The sequence below is a fragment of the Atractosteus spatula genome, chromosome 2, assembly GCF_055471065.1.
Source record: "Atractosteus spatula isolate fAtrSpa1 chromosome 2, fAtrSpa1.hap1, whole genome shotgun sequence".
NCBI classification, from domain to species: Eukaryota; Metazoa; Chordata; class Actinopteri; order Semionotiformes; family Lepisosteidae; genus Atractosteus; species Atractosteus spatula.
Genome location: NC_142707.1, coordinates 2,097,767 through 2,115,617, shown reverse-complemented (window position 1 = coordinate 2,115,617; position 17,851 = coordinate 2,097,767). Strand labels below are relative to the sequence as shown.

General features: G+C 43.6%; 1 protein-coding gene across 1 annotated transcript in view; it reads left to right on the top strand.

The window, feature by feature from the left end:
• Positions 1-907: 907 nt before the first annotated feature.
• The window catches only part of slc6a8 (solute carrier family 6 member 8), a 51,920-nt gene continuing 34,976 nt past the window's right edge, over positions 908-17,851 (top strand). The window contains exon 1 of the mRNA XM_088934837.1: positions 908-1,933. Coding sequence (XP_088790963.1) covers positions 1,645-1,933 — 289 coding nt within the window. The 5' untranslated portion in view covers positions 908-1,644. The remainder of the gene's footprint in view (positions 1,934-17,851) is intronic.

Here is a 17,851-nt window from a genome sequence, read left to right as displayed (position 1 = left end):
GAGAGCTTTTAATACCCTTCCTGCATCGATATGACATTGAGATTTAGTGGGGGGGGGGGGTTTAAAGGAGGTACAAACACTTTTTTTTTGCTACTGCTAAGTCAGCTACTAGGGACAGTGGAAGTATTTCTACCACAAATTTATTTTTATATTTCTAGGTCACCAGATGGGTTTTTAAGGTTTTTAATCTGTTCAAATCTATTTAGAATCTGTAACCTAAAAAAAAAACTAATTACCCCTGAAGAATAGAATACATCTTCTTTTCTTTCTTCTCCAGTGTTATATTCAAGGAAGTTTTACTCTGTTTAGTCCTCTATTCATGACACGGTTACACAACACAGCATATACCTGCAATCTAATTTGAAAGAAATTGGTCTTATTGTGACAGCAGCACAATCCCTATGTGGACAGTTCAAACTACAACAGAGTGCATCTCTGTTCGAATGTCGCACTGTTTCACTGCATCGAAAAGGCAAATCATTTATTTAGATGCAGCTTATAACAGTTTGTTTTCAGTTGTGGATTTCTGCCTGTGCAGTTTATTTTCCTTTGTTTTTTTTTATATTTCATCCTTCAGCCTGTGTACAAAAAAACAACAGTGATTTATTCTTAGACAGCTTTTGTTTGACTTGCATTTCTGACAGAGTCCAGTACACGTCCGACCTCCAGCCGTGTCGGCCAGTAAGCACGTATTGTACCTGATATTAGATGAAGCCTGATTGAATCTGAAACACGAGATATGGCACAGGGGGTGACAGAGAGGGGGCGTGGGGAGCGGGAGAGAGCGTCTGGATGTGTGAATGAGGGAGGGAGGGAGCCTGGTATGAGTGTGTGTTCTGAAGGAGGGATGGGGGGTGGGACTTAATCCCAGTGACGTCTTTTAAGCTGCGAGCCAGCGGTGCCTGCCAGTCCTCAGCAGAGCCTACACAGAGGAGCACAGACACGAGGAGCAGAGCAGCACTTGCACCAGAGACAGGAGAGACAATGAAGCAGTGAGCGCAGGGCTGTAGGAAAGCAGCACAGCGAGCGCAGTAGCTTTTCCACCGGAGACCAGAGAGAGCAAGGCGCACCGCTAGTTTTTTTCTCTTCCCTCCTGTCTCCTCTTTGAGAGATACGTTCCCATGCGATTCTTCAGACTCACATTTAAGTGTTTCGTGGATTGTTTTTGAAGGTGCTGTCCGGCTGGTGTTTTTTTGACCTCTTCTAATTTTTTTCCCTTTTTTTTTGTGAAAAAAAAACAGCTGTTTTTCCGCATCGATTTCCGATCCACGGCAATATTTTCTCAGCCTTTTCTGGGGCTGATTGTTTTTTACATTTCTCCAAAAAAAAGAACTGATATCTTTACCCGCTGACTTTTATTGTTACGGAAAGCTGAGATACAGAACGTCCAAGAAAATCTGTATCAAAGGGAGAGAGCAGGTTCTGTTTTGAACTGGTTAGCCGCTACTGAGACTAAAAATAAGAACAGCGGTCTCGATTCTTGGATGACAGCTGAACTGTGACCAATGCAAGAGGATTCTACTACCTGAGGTTGTTGCTTTTTAAAAAAAACAAAATACTGACTGAACACTTCTCTGGTCTTCCTCCCAGAGCTGACAGGAAGGGTCAGGAGGGTTTCTGGTTTGCTGCCGTCCAGCTGCGGAGATGGAGAAGTCGATGCTGAAGGACGACTGCTGCTCCGTGGTTTTGGGGGAGGAGAAGAAAGGGCATCTCATCCCGAACTGCAGTGGGCACCAGGGTGCCAACGGCAACCTGGTTGGCATAGCGGCGGCGGGGGCAGGGGGCACAGGGGTGCCTGCAGTGGACAGGGTAGTGTACCCAGAAAGAGAGACCTGGACCAGGCAGATGGATTTCATCATGTCCTGCGTGGGCTTCGCTGTGGGTCTGGGGAACGTGTGGCGCTTCCCTTACCTGTGCTACAAGAACGGTGGAGGTAAGGCTTCATTTCCCTTCTGACTCTCCCCCACCCCCTCCCCCGCACCCCCAGAACCCCTTAACCCCCTCACAGCGGTCTCATCACAGGCGGTTTGTCCTCCTGCCGTTCAGTTTTCAGACTGGAATTCAGGATGCACTTGTTTATTTTTGGTCAGTTGCCGCTATGTCACTGACTCAGAGTCATGTGCACACTTTAGATTCCAGCCCCCGACAGCCACGCACTCCGCCAGTCATTACCTCTCAGATGCAGGTAACTGGCAGCAGTAGCTAAAACTTGAGTGCACAGAAATGTTGTATCTGTTCTCTGTAGACCTCCCGTGACGTAGCTGTGTCAGTAGCTTTTGCAAGCTGCGCAAAACTGAACTTTAATGGGAGATCAAATGGCTTCTCAAAGGACTGTTTAAACCCTACGACTTTCAAAATCAATTAATGGTTTGCTTTCAAATAATTTTGTTTGACAGTAAAGACCTGGTATTATATACAGCAAATCTGAGTAAGAGCCGTCTGTTTAAAGGAGCACTCACGTATGTTGTAGCTTCTAGAGATGTATGAAAATCTTTACATCCGCCTGACCATCAACGATCTGTTCATATCTGTATGTGTTTATGTCTGCTGCCATTCCCTCTCATAGCCTCTCGTGATCTCTCTGCCCCTGTTCCTGTCTCCAGGTGATGTAACAGTGAGAGACTGAAAGGGGAGAGTCAGCTTATTGTGTCACCACACTGCTCCGTCTCTGGCGATGGCTGCTTTCGCTTTCTCTCTGGTTAGAAACACGAAGGGTTCTGTCTTAACAGCACTTGTTCAAGCGCACAGGAACGCAACGCATTCCTCTCTGTCCCGTCCATGCCCCTCGTAGCCGTCTCTGATCGCCCCTGTTCCCGTTCAGCTCCCGTAAAAGAGCATTTAATCCCTGGGGATCCCTTTCCCGCTTTCTCCCGGCTTCCCCAGCTCTCTGCACACACTCTTGAAGTGTTCCTGCGGAAGATGCCACCCTGTGAGCCCGCGCGCCTCCTGTGTCTGAAGGACGCATGGGGAACGATCCTCTTTGTGTTCGTCCGTCCCTAGTTATTGTCTTCTTGACAAAACAGAATCCTGTATTTGCAAGTCAAAAAAAAATATCCTGGCTGTCCTGCTCCGAAATTCTGTTTCACGCTGCCGTCGTTTTTCTCTCTGCGTGTGCTTATTTCTCCTAAACCTTGGCAGTGACCGTTTTTTTTTTCTTTCCAAAAGCTTTTTACCTCATTTTAATTGATTGAATCAGAACGCGTTCAACAATATTATTATTGCTTTGATAGTTGATGTAATCCATCTGAATCTAAACATTGCATAAAGTCTAATGAGTTGAATACATAATGCATTTCAGTTTTTTCATGCACATTTATTCAGTTTTATCTTATATTGCACCTATATTATTGTGCCAAAAAGCAAATACAGCAAGTGACTCCTGTGCTTTTCACATGTGTGCCACCATGAGTGTCACGCTCCTCCAGAAGGGAGGCGCTTGCACTCTGTGTGTTATTAAGAGAAAACGTGTGGTGGAAATGGTTCTGCTGCGGGGCTCTGTTCAGCAGCAGAGGCTTGCATGCGTTCTGCTGCTCGCTGGGAAAAGGCGCCCGCGCGTCAGTCCCAAGTCTCCTCTCCATGCTGAAGCCTCGATTTCGTCTGCTGCCAAGAGGGCTGTCGTGATGCGAAACATCAGTTAATTCAAAGGTTACAAATGGAGCAAAATCCTGTCTTTTTTTGTAACTACAATTTGGACAGGCTGTCTGCCTCTCTAGCTGTCTGCATGATTGATACAGTTTCAGAGATGACCAAAATTATTACCTGCAAGGCTGTGTGAGTAATTTGTTTTTCTTTACTGGTTTTAAAAAGTATTTGTGGATTTTATTGAGATTATGCACTGTAGCTGACAGACACAGGATTATTAGCAGAATCACCAACTTCTCGGCTACTATGTTATCTATGTTATATCTTCAGATCAAAGAACCTTCTGTAAGCAAGGGAGGGCCATGTTGCTGTTGCTGTAAGTGATGCTGGTGGACCAGTAGGTGGCGCTCTTCCCTCTGGAACAGAATTTCCAAACCAATGCCTCAGTGTGGTGACAGTGGACATCCTTCGGATGAGACTTGACTCCTTAGTCTTTAAAGATCCCATAGTACCTTCCAGGTGTCCTGGCTGGATTCTACTCTGGGTTTGTGCAATCTGGTCCCCTAAATGTTCTCCCATAGTCCAACTGGTGAAGCAGTTCCTCCCTTCTCCCTCTGATCTGTTGTGCAGTGGGGCTGCTGCTGCAGAATAGTTGCTGTGTGTAGAAGCAGGTGGAAGCAGGGCTTCAGTGATGGATTAAATGGATCCCCCTCCACGCTTTGGGCTCCTTAGGTATAAAATAATCTATATAAGCGCTCCTGATTATCATTCATTGTTATCTCAGTTTACACAAGAGAGAATGAATCATCACAGCCGCACACCCATTGAACCATTTACGCATTTTTAAATGTGAAAATATTTACTACATAAGATCGCTTTATTGGCCATATACAATTTCTTGCATTAGGAATTTGTCTTTTCGCAGACCCCAGATCCTTAGCCACAGAGCCACCGCTCCGCTACATGTTTAGAGTCGAATGAATATCCATTTGAAAGTCACAGTTCTGATCGAAATAATTGCCAGGGAGCATGCAGTAGACAGAAGCTGTTCATGCTGCATGTGTGCTGTAAAGATTCGCGAGGTCATTTCTAGACGGAACGTGAAAATTAAAAATGTGTTTATGTCACACACAATCCTTTCCTCGGCCATGCTTTTCCATCTTTCTGAGGTGGAGTGAGAGAGAATACATTTTTCCCTCTTTGTCTGTGATATTTTTTATCTACCTGTCTCCCTGCATGTCTCTCAGCTTCATTTACACATTCCCCGACCTGTCAGAGAACTGTCTTCACATGCATTTTGTTTCAAAACCTTCCCGTTCATGGTGAATTAGGTAATATTGGTCAGTGCCTGAACCCCTCCCAGTGTGTGGACCAGTATAGAGACACTTAAAATGTAATTTTCATTGAGAAGGACTAATGACAGAAATACAGTAAATAGTAACAAGGCAAACAGAAATGATCTTCTTGTGACTGAAGCCAGGATCATTTGATCCAGGAAATGCAGCACATAACAGAATATTTCCTATTGGCTTTTACAGTAAGAGCACAGTTTTTTTTTTCTCTTCAATCATCAGGCTAGTTAATTAGCAAATTCAGTAATGACGCAAACATAAATTATACCAAAGTGCAGTTCAGAACGTATAGGGGGCACACTCGAACTATCAATCTTAAAAATTGACCTTCTCATGCAGTAGTTTAAGAGTCCTTCCTGTAGCACAGGGATCACCAGCCCTGGTCCTGGGGTGCCCCAATACAGCATATCTTATAGGCAACCAATAAATCACCAGTTTCTAAAACCATGAGACATAGTTTAATTATTTGTTAAATATAGTCATTTTCAGGTCATTGGGAGCACAAATCTGAATACCTTTTATCCCTTTAGGACCAGAATTCTTGTAATTAAAATACCTTTCTTATTGATCAGGTTTTCTCAGTCTTTTGATAAAGGTGATTTTGGGTGACCTGCACAGCTTAACTGGTTTGGGGCTCTTTAGGACCAGGGTTTAAAAAGCTTTGTGTAGAAAAATTAATGGCCACTTTAATGTGTCCATTCTTTGCTAGGCCTGTGTGAAAATGACCTTCAGATGACACAGTGAAGCTCTCTGCCTTACTGTCATTTCTATTCCCAGTGTACATGGTTATTTAAAAAAATATGCTATATGTACATATCTTTTGGATTAGCAGGAAGCAGAGTGAAGTATGATTCACTTGCATAAGATTATCTATTTATGAATTTCTAAAAATAATATTTCTAACACGTATATGTTGCCAAGCAATGGCAAAAAATAAATGAAAAAAGAAAGCTGCTTTTCAGACACAAGCTGCTGAACTCTGTTGCAAGAGTATGAAGAAATGTACCTTAGGTTTAGTGCAGGCAAGAACTGAATTGCAGGACCATCTGGAGAAAATTAAAAGCAGAGGTGAAGTCACTGACCTCTCTGTGCATCACTGCAGTATCTTATATTAGTATTCCCACTGTTGAATACTGTCTCTGGGTCAAATTATTCTAAGGACTTGCTTGTTGACCAATATATTGACCATGGGTCAGGTTAATTATAATCTCAGAGAGTGAATCTTCAGCTTTCTAGCTGGTGTACTTGCTTGAAATGATCTGGATTATTAATTAATCCTGAAATTCTGGAATACAAAGGAAAGCGGGTTTCTAATCATGCAGCTGATCTTTTCCGACACTATACTGCTACGACGTTTGAAATTGAGATTTCACAAGCTTCGAGGTTCGAGGGAGCTAGCAGTAAGAATGTAGGTTTGCTTCCTGTCAGAAAACAGCCCCCCCACACCCACCTACGTTGTGATCGGAGAGCATTTGTGCTGGGAGATGGAATTTGAACTGGTTAAAAACATTTTCGGCAAAACACGTTCATTCACATGGGAACTGAGAAGTCTGTGGGAGAAGGGCCACTCTGTTTGCTTGCTTAGGTGGTATTTCTGACCTGCAGGTGACCCAGGCGGAGTCAAACAGGGTCTGGGTTTGACAGCTTACTAAATGATGCCTCTCTTTCTTAATGAGTGATCCTGAGGTTACTGGACACTGGCTGCCAGCAAGACCTCAGGTGCTTTTACTTGGGTTAATTATTACATCCAAATGAGATAAATCTCTTCAGCCCTCCTAACTGTTGCTATCTTGTTCATCCTTGGCAGGGCAGGTACAACACAATAAGTAGCAGATAATGTGGTGTTTGGCCTTTCTGTTTTTGTCTATGTGATTTACTTTGCAGCATTAAAGCACTGGGACTAAGGCCCTGAAACAAATCAAAACTTCACCCTTCCTGGCCAGTTGCAGTTTCAAACCAGGTACTCGATGGCAGCTCTGTATTTGCTTATAGCCAGAATACATGCACCTTAAACACATTTGCAGTTGTCCGAGAAGGTGGGGGAGTTGTGTTTTGATGTGGGCCCAGGCCCATGATTTCATTTGCAAAGGAGCCCAGAACCCGAGATAAGAACTAAGGGCCCTGATACAAACGGTGTGAGACAACAGTCCCACTTCCACATCTTTGCAGAGTCCGGTGTCACATTATCTGTGGAGGTTGCCCCCTTCTTTATTGTGATCCCTGAATCTGAGCTGCGGTTTTTGGCAAAGCCAATCCCTGCCCTCCGTTAAGGTACCGAGCTTCCCTTTCCATCTTCTTCTCACGTCTTCTTCTTGACTTGGGTTCCATGAGCCCAAGGGACCTGTCCTGCAAGATCGGAGATGATTAATGACACGCTGGGTTTGCATTCTATGGTTTGTCCAACTGTATCCATGTTTTCAAGTAAACTTCAACTTAAACCACACTTAAACTGTTTATGTTTAATTTAATTTGCATCTGCGGCCATATCGAAAAGAAGATTATCGCCCCTGGGTTAAGGTAGTCATATGTTTTTTGTAATTTATCTTGCTTAAAAACGTATTTATCTGGGCATCTCTTGTAACCAAGTACTGAAAATAAAAACTAAAATATAAAGCAGGTTTAGATGGAAGCAGACAGCATCTTTCAACTGCATGAAACGAGTTTCAACGTACACAAATTTTAAGATGCAATGACGTAATTGAGTGAAGGTTAATAAAATGTGGCATTCCTTGAAATCCTTATTCCCAGTATATACAGTATGTACATTAATTTAATTTGCTCCGATTTTAAAATAGCTGATAAATGCACCATGAATCTGAGATTGTTTAAATGATAATGCCAGAAGCAGACAATGACGTGTCTCCGATGGTTATTTTTGGATGCTGAAGCTATGAGGAGCAGACATTGAATTCATTCAAGTGTACGTGAGCAGTATTTCACTGTCAGTGATCATTTTGCGCCCTTGTGTGGCACAGAAGAGAATGATATATTTCAGTCACATTTCAAGGTTGTTTTAGAATTGTTCATAGTATAGTTACGTTTGATTTGCGTGTCTTGGAAAACCCTCTTCAGCACACACTGACGAGCCGAATTGCATGGCAGCCAAAATAAGCTTGTTTAAGTGATCGTGTTTCTTTGTGTACTCTAGCTGGAGATGAAATTGCTTTATAAGATGAGTTACTGCTCATCTCCCTTTTGATTCTTACCCTTTGGCTTGCAAGCAGAACACAACCTGTTTGGTAGATGGTAGGAAATAGAAAAAAAGAAAATGTGCAGGAAAGCAATATAAAAGGCACTAAGCATGTGGAAAGTGTGTTCAGTAGCTCACTGTCAGGGTGCTGGACTGCAGTGTGTTCAGTAGCTCAATATCAGTGGGCGGAGCTGCAGTGTGTTCAGTAGCTGAGTGTCAGAGTTCTTTGCTACAGTATTTTCAGTAGCTCAGTGTCAGAGAGCTGGGCTGCAGTTTGTTCAGTAGCTCAGTGTCAGAGTGCTGAGCTGCAGTGTGTTCAGTAGCTCAGTGTCAGAGTGCTGGGCTGCAGTGTGTCCAGGAGCTCAGTGTCAGAGTGCTGGGTTGCAGTGTGTTCAGGAGCTCAGTGTCAGAGTGCTGGGTTGCAGTGTGTTCAGTCCGTCACTGTCAGAGTGCTGGGTTGCAGTGTGTCCAGGAGCTCTGTGTCAGAGTGCTGGGATACAGTGTGTTCAGTAGCTCAGTGTCAGTGCTAGGCTGCAGTGTGTTCACTCCGTTACTGTCAGAGTGCCGGGCTGCAGTGTGTTCAGGAGCTCAGTGTCAGTGTTCTGGGCTGCAGTGTGTTCAGGAGCTCAGTGTCAGTGTGCTGGGCTGCAGTGTGTTCAGGAGCTCAGTGTCAGTGCTGGGCTGCAGTGTGTTCAGTCCATCACTGTCAGAGTGCTGGGCTGCAGTGTGTCCAGGAGCTCAGTGTCAGTGTGCTGGGCTGCAGTGTGTCCAGGAGCTCGGTGTCAGAGTGCTGCTCTGCAGTGTGTCCAGGAGCTCGGTGTCAGAGTGCTGGGCTGCAGTGTGTCCAGGAGCTCGGTGTCAGAGTGCTGGGCTGCAGTGTGTTCAGGAGCTCAGTGTCAGAGTGCTGGGCTGCAGTGTGTTCAGTCCGTTACTGTCAGAGTGCCGGGCTGCAGTGTGTTCAGGAGCTCAGTGTCAGTGTGCTGGGCTGCAGTGTGTTCAGGAGCTCAGTGTCAGTGCTGGGCTGCAGTGTATTCAGTCCATCACTGTCAGAATGCTGGGCTGCAGTGTGTCCAGGAGCTCAGTGTCAGTGTGCTGGGCTGCAGTGTGTTCAGGAGCTCAGTGTCAGTGCTGGGCTGCAGTGTGTTCAGTCCATCACTGTCAGTGTGCTGGGCTGCAGTGTGTTCAGGAGCTCGGTGTCATAGTGCTGGGCTGCAGTGTGTTCAGTCCGTCACTGCCAGAGTGCTGGGATGCAGTGATGATTGGCACATTCCTTTCTTACATTTATATATGGGTGTGTATTTACAGGTTTGAATTCCAGAGTCGATAGTTTATAAAAACACAGTGTCCTGAAAGTGATGCAGATTTTTTCATTTAAATAATATTTTCTTTTGTAGCAGCAGGATTATTGAGCTGTGTGTGTTTGGTTTGCACAGCAGCAGTTCCATATTTGAATTGCATGGAAGACAAAAGCTAGTAGGACTTTTCTCCTTTGCTTCGCTGGCGTTTCCCTGGATAAGCACCCTTTATGACCAGTCAAGAAAAGTCCGAACCCTGGAGACTGGCAGTAGTTCAAGAGAAACACACTCCTGTAGTTGCTTAGTGCTTTCTGTTGCCAATCATTGGCGTGTTGTTTGATGAACATGAATTCTCATCTGACAACCAAACAGCTCCTTTATTCTGGGAGAACAGTGCCAGTAAGTGACCTTTAGCGTCTTTCAATCCGTGAAAACAGAAAGTGCTGAATTGCCTGGCTACTTAAAAACTACATTTGCAGACCCCAGATCCATTTTAATACTCTTCACAGAATGTGGCTCTTCAGCATAGGGATGATATTCTTTGTATTCCTTGTAAATACAGAAATAAATTCTTATTTTAAAACTGTAAGGCAGAGGGTATTCCTGCAAGGCAATGTACAGTATGGGAAGGAGATTGTTTTAAAATTTAATTTCAAATCGTAAACAAATCAGTCTGTCAGCTCCAGACATAGCTTGCTCTCAGGGGAAGATGAGTAGGTATTTAAAAGCTGTTCATCAGCTATTTTTCCCTGTGCCAATCTTATTTAACCCTTGATCCCTTTATGCAAGCTGATAAAGCAATTACTGCAAATAAGAAGTTTGTTATATGATCTGATAAAATTAACTGTGTTTTTTTTCCCTGTGATGTTAGAGCAGAAACAGCAAAGGAAATGTCTCTTTTGCGACTGGAAATATTTTAGATAATGAAAGTAGTTAAAAAGAAGGGTTTTGTCCTGTGGTTTGTAATCATTGCCTTTTAATTATCACAGCATTGCAAGAAAAAATGAAAAAACGTCAAGAAAATAAGGCTTTAAAAATGAAATATTTGTAAAATCAGATTTTGCCAATAAGATTCCTTTTTTATTTTTACTCAAATCCTGTCAGCAGCACAGGCTGGGAATGTAAAATTGAATTTGTATTTCACGTTATTTGCCGTGCATGTCTCTAGCTGTGTTTTATTTTATTAGTTAGTCTCTGTTTATGTTCTTCACTCCATTAATAAGTCTTCATCATTTCAAGTTTGGGCATTAAAATAAACATGCCATTTTAGGCTAAGAGTATCATTAACAGATGTCTCGTTTCATCTTGTTTATATACAGTACAGGTTCTAGAAAAACAGATTGCCTGAATACATGAGGAAATATTTTGTTGGACTGGCATTTTAAAAACACATATTTGTCTGGTTGGCTTTTAGTAGGAATCCTTCACCTACATTTTTTGCCTTATTTGTGCTTTTTTGAACTTGTTGTTTGTTACTGATTGATATTGTTAGATATTATTGTATCTCTGCTTACTGTTGAACCTGACTGATCCCACATCCCTTCCTTTACAGGGTTCATGCCATCCCAGAGTTGTGTTTCATATGTTCAGTTTATCTATCCTGATTGATCTCTCCTGTCAGGATAACGACATATTCTTTGTGTGTTCCCTTCTAGATCCCAGATCTTCCCCCCCATCCTTACTGTTCCTGGGCTGGGTAATTTTTCAAGCTAAGTATGCTGACATTCACATTCGCCCTGTGGTGGCAAACTAATGGTATGAGCACCAGCTGGTGGGAAACCAGGCCCGGGGACCATCAGTCCTGGAAGCACAATGACACATTCACTGTGCGCTGGCAGGGGAAAGAAAAGCTAAATGTAAATCTCGCAGTCGCTGGAGCCGGCTTCCCCGGACGCTGGCTGACTCCCCAGGTTTTTCTCCATGAAAAAAAATAGCAGTATACCCCACCGAGGAGCTCTAAGGTAACACAGAAATGTTTTCTCACTCTGGTTGGCCACTGCCGCGTGTGTAGGAACCCGGGGGGAGGGGGGTGGAGATTTCATGACAGAGTAAACTGCTGAATCTCTCACTTCCAAAGGTCCGGTTCACACAAAACTGACACACGGATCACGCAGTCAATCAAGCAGCCAGCCACCCTCGCGGTCCTTCCTTCACAGCTGACCTTACGAGAGCCCGGTTTGCTGGCTTGATGGCTTCAGGGAGGCATTTCTGGCTTTGTTTCCTTGTGATTAAGTTTTGTCCCGCTCTGAAAAAAAATCAAAACTGTGAGTTCATAATGGTTTTGGATCCAAACCTTTTTTGTTCTTGCTTGATTGCGTGAGTTTTCTTGAGTCTTGTTTTTTTTGGCTTGTTGACATTTTGGTGACATTTCAGGTCTGTCTAGCCCAATCTCCATGGGTTTGGACAAGCCAAGAGTTGTTGCTGTTTCTTGGAATTTATATTAGACCGCAGTTATAACAGGAGACTAACAATCCCCATTTTCAGTGAATTGATATCCGGGGATTGTTTTGGACCACGGAAGGTTGTGAAAGTTTTTCTTATACTCCTCAAGCCAACTTGGAGTTTACTGCAGTCAGAGACTAGTAACTTTAGAAGGGAGGTCCTAATATTTTGGCCAGTGTCAGTGGCACATTCACGAGTTTAAATTTAAATGCTTTTGTGGATGGAAAGCTGTGTCTTGTGTTGCTTGTTTAATGTCTCTCAGTATAAAACTGTAATACAGGCTTGTTTCTTAAAAGCTAAAACTTCATAATTGTATTTATTTTTCTTATTTATCGAATTCGTTATTTGCATAATGAACAGAGAGATTAAGACAAGCTCTGTAGCGTTACGTTTCAAGGATGCGTAGATGCGTAGACTTTACTTCAGCTTTGACCCTCTTGGCTAGAGGGGTGACAGCATGGCCTGCGGACAAGGGGGTCTGGACCCCCTGAGGGAGGGGAGCCGGGGGGCAGCTGCCACAGTGACAATGGGATTGGTGGAGCGGAGAACATCGGAATTGGTGGAGCATAGAACATCGGGATTGGCAGAACTGGGCGTTGTTCTCATAAAGTCCATTAAATCACAACAAAATGAAAAATATGTCATAGTCTCCGACATCTTGCTGCGTCTTTTAATTGAAAAGGGCTCTTCGACACCACTGTAAATGTAGATTTCGAGCTCCTCTATGATTTTTTAGTCTAGTCTTTTGCTCCAGTGTAGTATTAACGCAGGTGGTTTAATATTCTTCTGGCAGGAAGGCCCCTTTCAAAGGGATCTGTCAATGTGATGCCACCTGGGGAATTCCAGTCACAGTCAGTCAGTGACATGACACAGGTTTACATGGCTCAGTCTGTGCTTAAAGTGAGCTCTTTCGCCAGTTGAGACAGGAGCATAAAGCACTGAATCTGGCAGTGCAGCTTCCGAAAGCAATGTGCCTTTCAGTATGGGGACTGGATAGGAAGTGAGCGAAGAAGTGCGGAAGATGAGAAGCAGTGGAGAAGTGTGCATTGCTTTTTCAGTAGCGGTAAACACACATTCTTCCAACTAACGTGTGCTTCTACAAATTCTGTTTTGTCCTTCTACAGTGGGTGCAAGGCAGAGGAGGCCCTAGACAAGTTACCAGTCCGTCTCAGGACAGACACACATGGGGCATGGTTTGGAGAAGCACCCAGAAAAAAAAACGTCTTACCACAGTGAGATCGTGCAAAGTCCCAACACAGAAGCCATCCTTGGCAGAAAGTAAATGCATGATCCATGCCACTTGAATCTCACATCTTCTAAATGAGTCTTAATTAAAACAGTAATGTTAATCAGTATTACCTGTCACAGTGTCAGAATACTATATTGTCTCGTACAGTACACACAAGACCCACTGGTGGATGAAGCATTATCATTTAGTGTTGCTTAGCAGCTTCAGAAATGGTTCTGAATTACCATGACTATGCCACGGTACAGTGGATTGTTTGGCACTGATTGGGTAGCCAAACATGCCAGGTCTTGTTCAGTACATATAGGTCCCAGTGAGAGCATTTGCAAACATAGGCAGAGACAGAAGTTGGCTGCTTTTTAGCTGACATGATAAAAGGAGGTAGGGACACTATGGGAGGTCGCACTTTTGAAAATTTATGACCTGAGAGGTTCAGTACATCGAGTTATCAGTTACGTCTCAAGGATTCTGTGCCTACTGTGTGGAGTCTTCTGAAGACTGGAGCTTTCCTATCTTTCCCAAACTGCCAGTAAAAATAATTGGAGTTTGATTCAATGATCTGCAGCCATGCCAGCACGCTGTGCAGTGTGTAAGGTGAGCTGCACTTTCCCAGGGTCTTTTGGCTATGCTGTTCTTGGCTGTGGGCTTTCCAGGAAGACCTGCTTGGAAACCGTAAAAACACACTTTCAAAACATTGTAGGAAAGGAGTCAAGTTTTTACTACAGGGTCCTGCTGTTTTTCGTGAAACCAATCCATTGTTTAATTTATTTCACCCCTGTCAATCTCCGTTTTAAACCGTCCATTTTGCAACACATATGAGAAGATGGCAAAGACCAGTCAGCGTAGTAAGACGGACTCCTGGCTGGTGCCTCTTGGTGCTTGATGAAGCGGTGTCAACACATTCAGTCCTGCAGGTGCTGGGCTAATTGGCAACATTTTTATCTGGGAAAACCTTGAAAACTCCTTCAGTGATGAGCCATACATTGATAACATTATTAGCTAAAGCACGAGCTCTGCTGTAATGCAGAAATGGGAAGCAGTTCTTCTGGTGTGAGAGCCTTCCTTCACTCTGTTGCATGTGTTCAGCACAGAGAGGCTTGTGAACAAATAGTGTTCGTCCACTCCACCTACACAAAGCAGACAGCGCTTGTTAACCTTTGGATCCTTGCTAGCTGGGTGTTATCACATCTTTTTACTTCCTAGTCACATGATCCTAATAATAAACATATACTGTAATACTCTGTATTGATTGTCACGTCCACGTGTTACCTCATCTTGATTCTAGATTTGAGTCACATGGCCTTGTCTTCTGTTTGTGTGTCTGTTTCCTTATACGTGACAGAGTACACATACTCAGATTTCTAACCTTTGAGCCTCTCCCATATCCCGCCTGTTTTTTTTGGCGAACTAAGCAGACCTGCTTTCATATCCACGTAGAGCCTCTTTCTCCTTCTGTTTCTTCGTTTTTTTTCCTCTTTCTTCCTCATTTTGAAACCTCCGAGGTGGCTGTGCTGGTGTTCAGTGTTGTTCCCCCATCCCTGTGTGTCTGTCTATCTCAAGGCTGCAGCTTTTCCTCAGTCGGGCCAGTAAAATAACTTTTCTAGCCACTGAACTGTGCTACCGATCACATTAACCTCTGGGCTGCTAAAAATCCCAAACCTCACTTTTAGCTGTTTGCAACCCCGGTAAGGCAAAATCATGTGTAAATGAAATCTGGTTTCTGCCTGTCCATTGACTTTCTGTGCTCTGGGTGCTTTCAGGACGATCCTGCTCACTGCCACTGCCTGCGTTGCGTGAGCTCTCAGCTGCCAGCCTGGAGATTTATGAGGTCTGCAGTGAGCTCTGTAGTGTCCTTGGCAATGGCACATCACTCTGTGTCACCTCAAGCTACTACAGAGGCTTGCCCTGGCACGCTGTTAGACACAGCCTGGCTGTGCTGGGCCTCTGTAGGAGGGATGTAAGAGGTGGAGCAGAGGGAGAAATGAAGATGTAAGACGTTCTTGCTTTTATTTCCCCCTGAAGCTTAGGAGATTTCAAAATGTGTCATTTTCAAGTCATGGACTTTGATGTCCCGTTTCTTGTAGGAATTTAATTTGAAAAATTTAGACCCCCCCCCGCCCACCCAAAAAACCACCACAATTTCCTTACCCTGTGATGTGTGGTTTTCAGAATTTTTTGAAGAATACAAGACGAAAAAGATGATACGCTAATGCCAACTGTAAAATAACAGTATTACATTCAAGAGGCACAATAGAGTATTCGCTGATTTTAAAGCTGATGCAGACTGCCCTGCACTGTAAGATACTAATGCTGAAAGAACGCTGTCTTAACATGCTGTTACTGAACATATTCACCTACTGTCTGCTAACGGGGCTTCTCATCTGAGGGGATTTTGTGTCGGCTGACATTTACCTTTGTGTGACTGCCCTGTTGCAGGACAGAAGTGAGAGACTGGGCTTTTTCACTGTTAGGCCTCCTGTTTTTCAACTCAGGTGCAAATCTTCCTATGTTAGAATGAAAAGCCTCAGATGCTAATGGGAGAAATAAGCACTGTATTTGAAAATACACATTTTTTTAAGGTGCTAGTTAAGTCCAAATTAAACAGGTGGTGCATGATTCTCTTACCGGTGCGGGACAGAGCTTTGAAGATGGTGTTGGGGGCGCTGCAGAGTACATGCTTGGCGGAGTTAAGGGAGCAGTGCCATTAGTGTGCCGCGGGTGAGAGAAACCGGCTGTGCTAACCTGGGAGTCACGCAGACCCTTCAGGGTTAATAGTGGCCCGTTTGCTGTCCACGCAGTGATGTCAACACTTTGCCCACACGTGGCCAGGCGATTAAGAGGAGTGTCTGTTAATATTTTAATCCCCTTTGTCTGGCCCGTGCCCAGGACTGCTGGAAGTGCAGAGGTTCGGAAGCTAGCCTAGCTGAGCTTCAGAAATCCCTGCACACACTAGGCCCTCAGGGCACCTCCAGTAGTGTTTCCCACACATTCATTCAGCTCTCCTCTGATTGAATTAATTCACTCCTGGCTGGATTTCCTCTCACAAATGTGTATGTTGGTACACACAGACAGTGTATACTGAGCAAGCCTTCTTAAATGAACTGCCTTTTATTTGTACAATATAAATGGCTTGAGATGAAATGTATATTTTTTTCTGATCTCCTTTACTGAAATCTCTCTTAGCTTTCTTGATCTGTCTGGATTGTGGTCTGGGAGGTGCTGGCCAGATCTGACCTTTTTAAATCCTCATGCTCACCTACAAGGCTCTGCATGGCTTGGCACCTCAGTACCTGTCTGAACTATTATCGCCCTACTCCCCACCTTGCAACCTTCGCTCTTCTAATTCTGGTCTCCTTACTGTCCCCCAAGCCCGTCTACACTCTGTGGGTGACAGGGCCTTCTCCTGTTATGCCCTCAAGCTCTGGAACTCTCTGCCCAAGGATATCAGAGAGTCACCTTCTCTAAACTCCTTCAAATCCAGACTCAAAACCTTCTTTTTCAGAAGAGCCTTTACTGAACTGGTTCCATTCTTCACCCCTCTGCTTTTCTTAGTATCACCATCCACGGTCTCCTCTGTATATTGTAATTGTGTTTTATCTTGTGTATTCTTTTTATTTATTGTTGTTGTCATTCTGTAAAGCGCTTTGAAAAGCCACCTTTAAAGGCGCTATATTTTATTATTATTATTGAGCTTCCTAGATCTTATAAGCTCCCAATTCAAGGTGTTACAGCAGCCCCCCCCAAACAATGCCTCTTAACTTTCAGTGCCAGGCAATTATTGTCTAGACACAATTGCCAGGCTTCTACACCCTTGTTTGTTTGTAATCTTGATATACAGTACAGCTGTATCCCTCATGGTCTGCTGAACAGGTCACTCTACGCCTTTGGCTAATCTGGCAAGCTTCTATTACCTTTTGCACAAAAAACAGCTTTGTAGATTTTTTTGAATCACCCTCACAAATCAACAGGTTAATTTAGAAAAAAAATAAATCCTGAATATTGTGTTCGGGGGACAGCTTTAATTAATAGGACAGTGGATGAATGATTTTTTTAGATCTACCCCTACAAATAAATCTAAAACAGTGCCCATTTTCTGGTGCAAGGCTTTGACAGTTTTTATTTTATTGTGAAATTAAGAGTGTGCTTTAATGTCATGGTAATCTGTAAGGTACAATAGATTCATGAATATTAATCATTAGTTGATTGTATTATTCAGTAGTATGAGTAGTAGTGCTAGAAGTAGTTGCACAACACCGGAGTACATACTGTAGTAGAGGAGATATAGTGCTTTGTATAAATATGGCTGGTCTCCAGAAGCTTGGACAGAAGTCTTTCCACAGATTCTCAATAGGTTTCAAGTCAGGAACAGGCCACTCAAGGACAATGACTTTCTAATTCTTGAGGTGTCCTGCTGAAAGGTGAATTTTTATCCCAGTTTTAAGGTCTGAAGCAGGTTTTCCTTCATGCCTTGCCAGAGTAGTAAAGTACTTCACTTCATCTGTATTCCCAAAGGTCTTGACTTCCCGGTCCCTGCTGATGTGAAGTTAAACTGGAACATAATGCAGCATCCACCATGCTTGACAGCAGGGATGGCGTTGACTGAGTGATTAAATATGGAGGGTTGCATCAGATAGGGTGTAAAGCTGTGCATTTAGACCAAAAAGTTCCAAATTTGTCTTGTCTGAAAACAAAACCATTATATATTTTGCCATATAGTCAATGCTTATGCAGTCACAATTTTGCC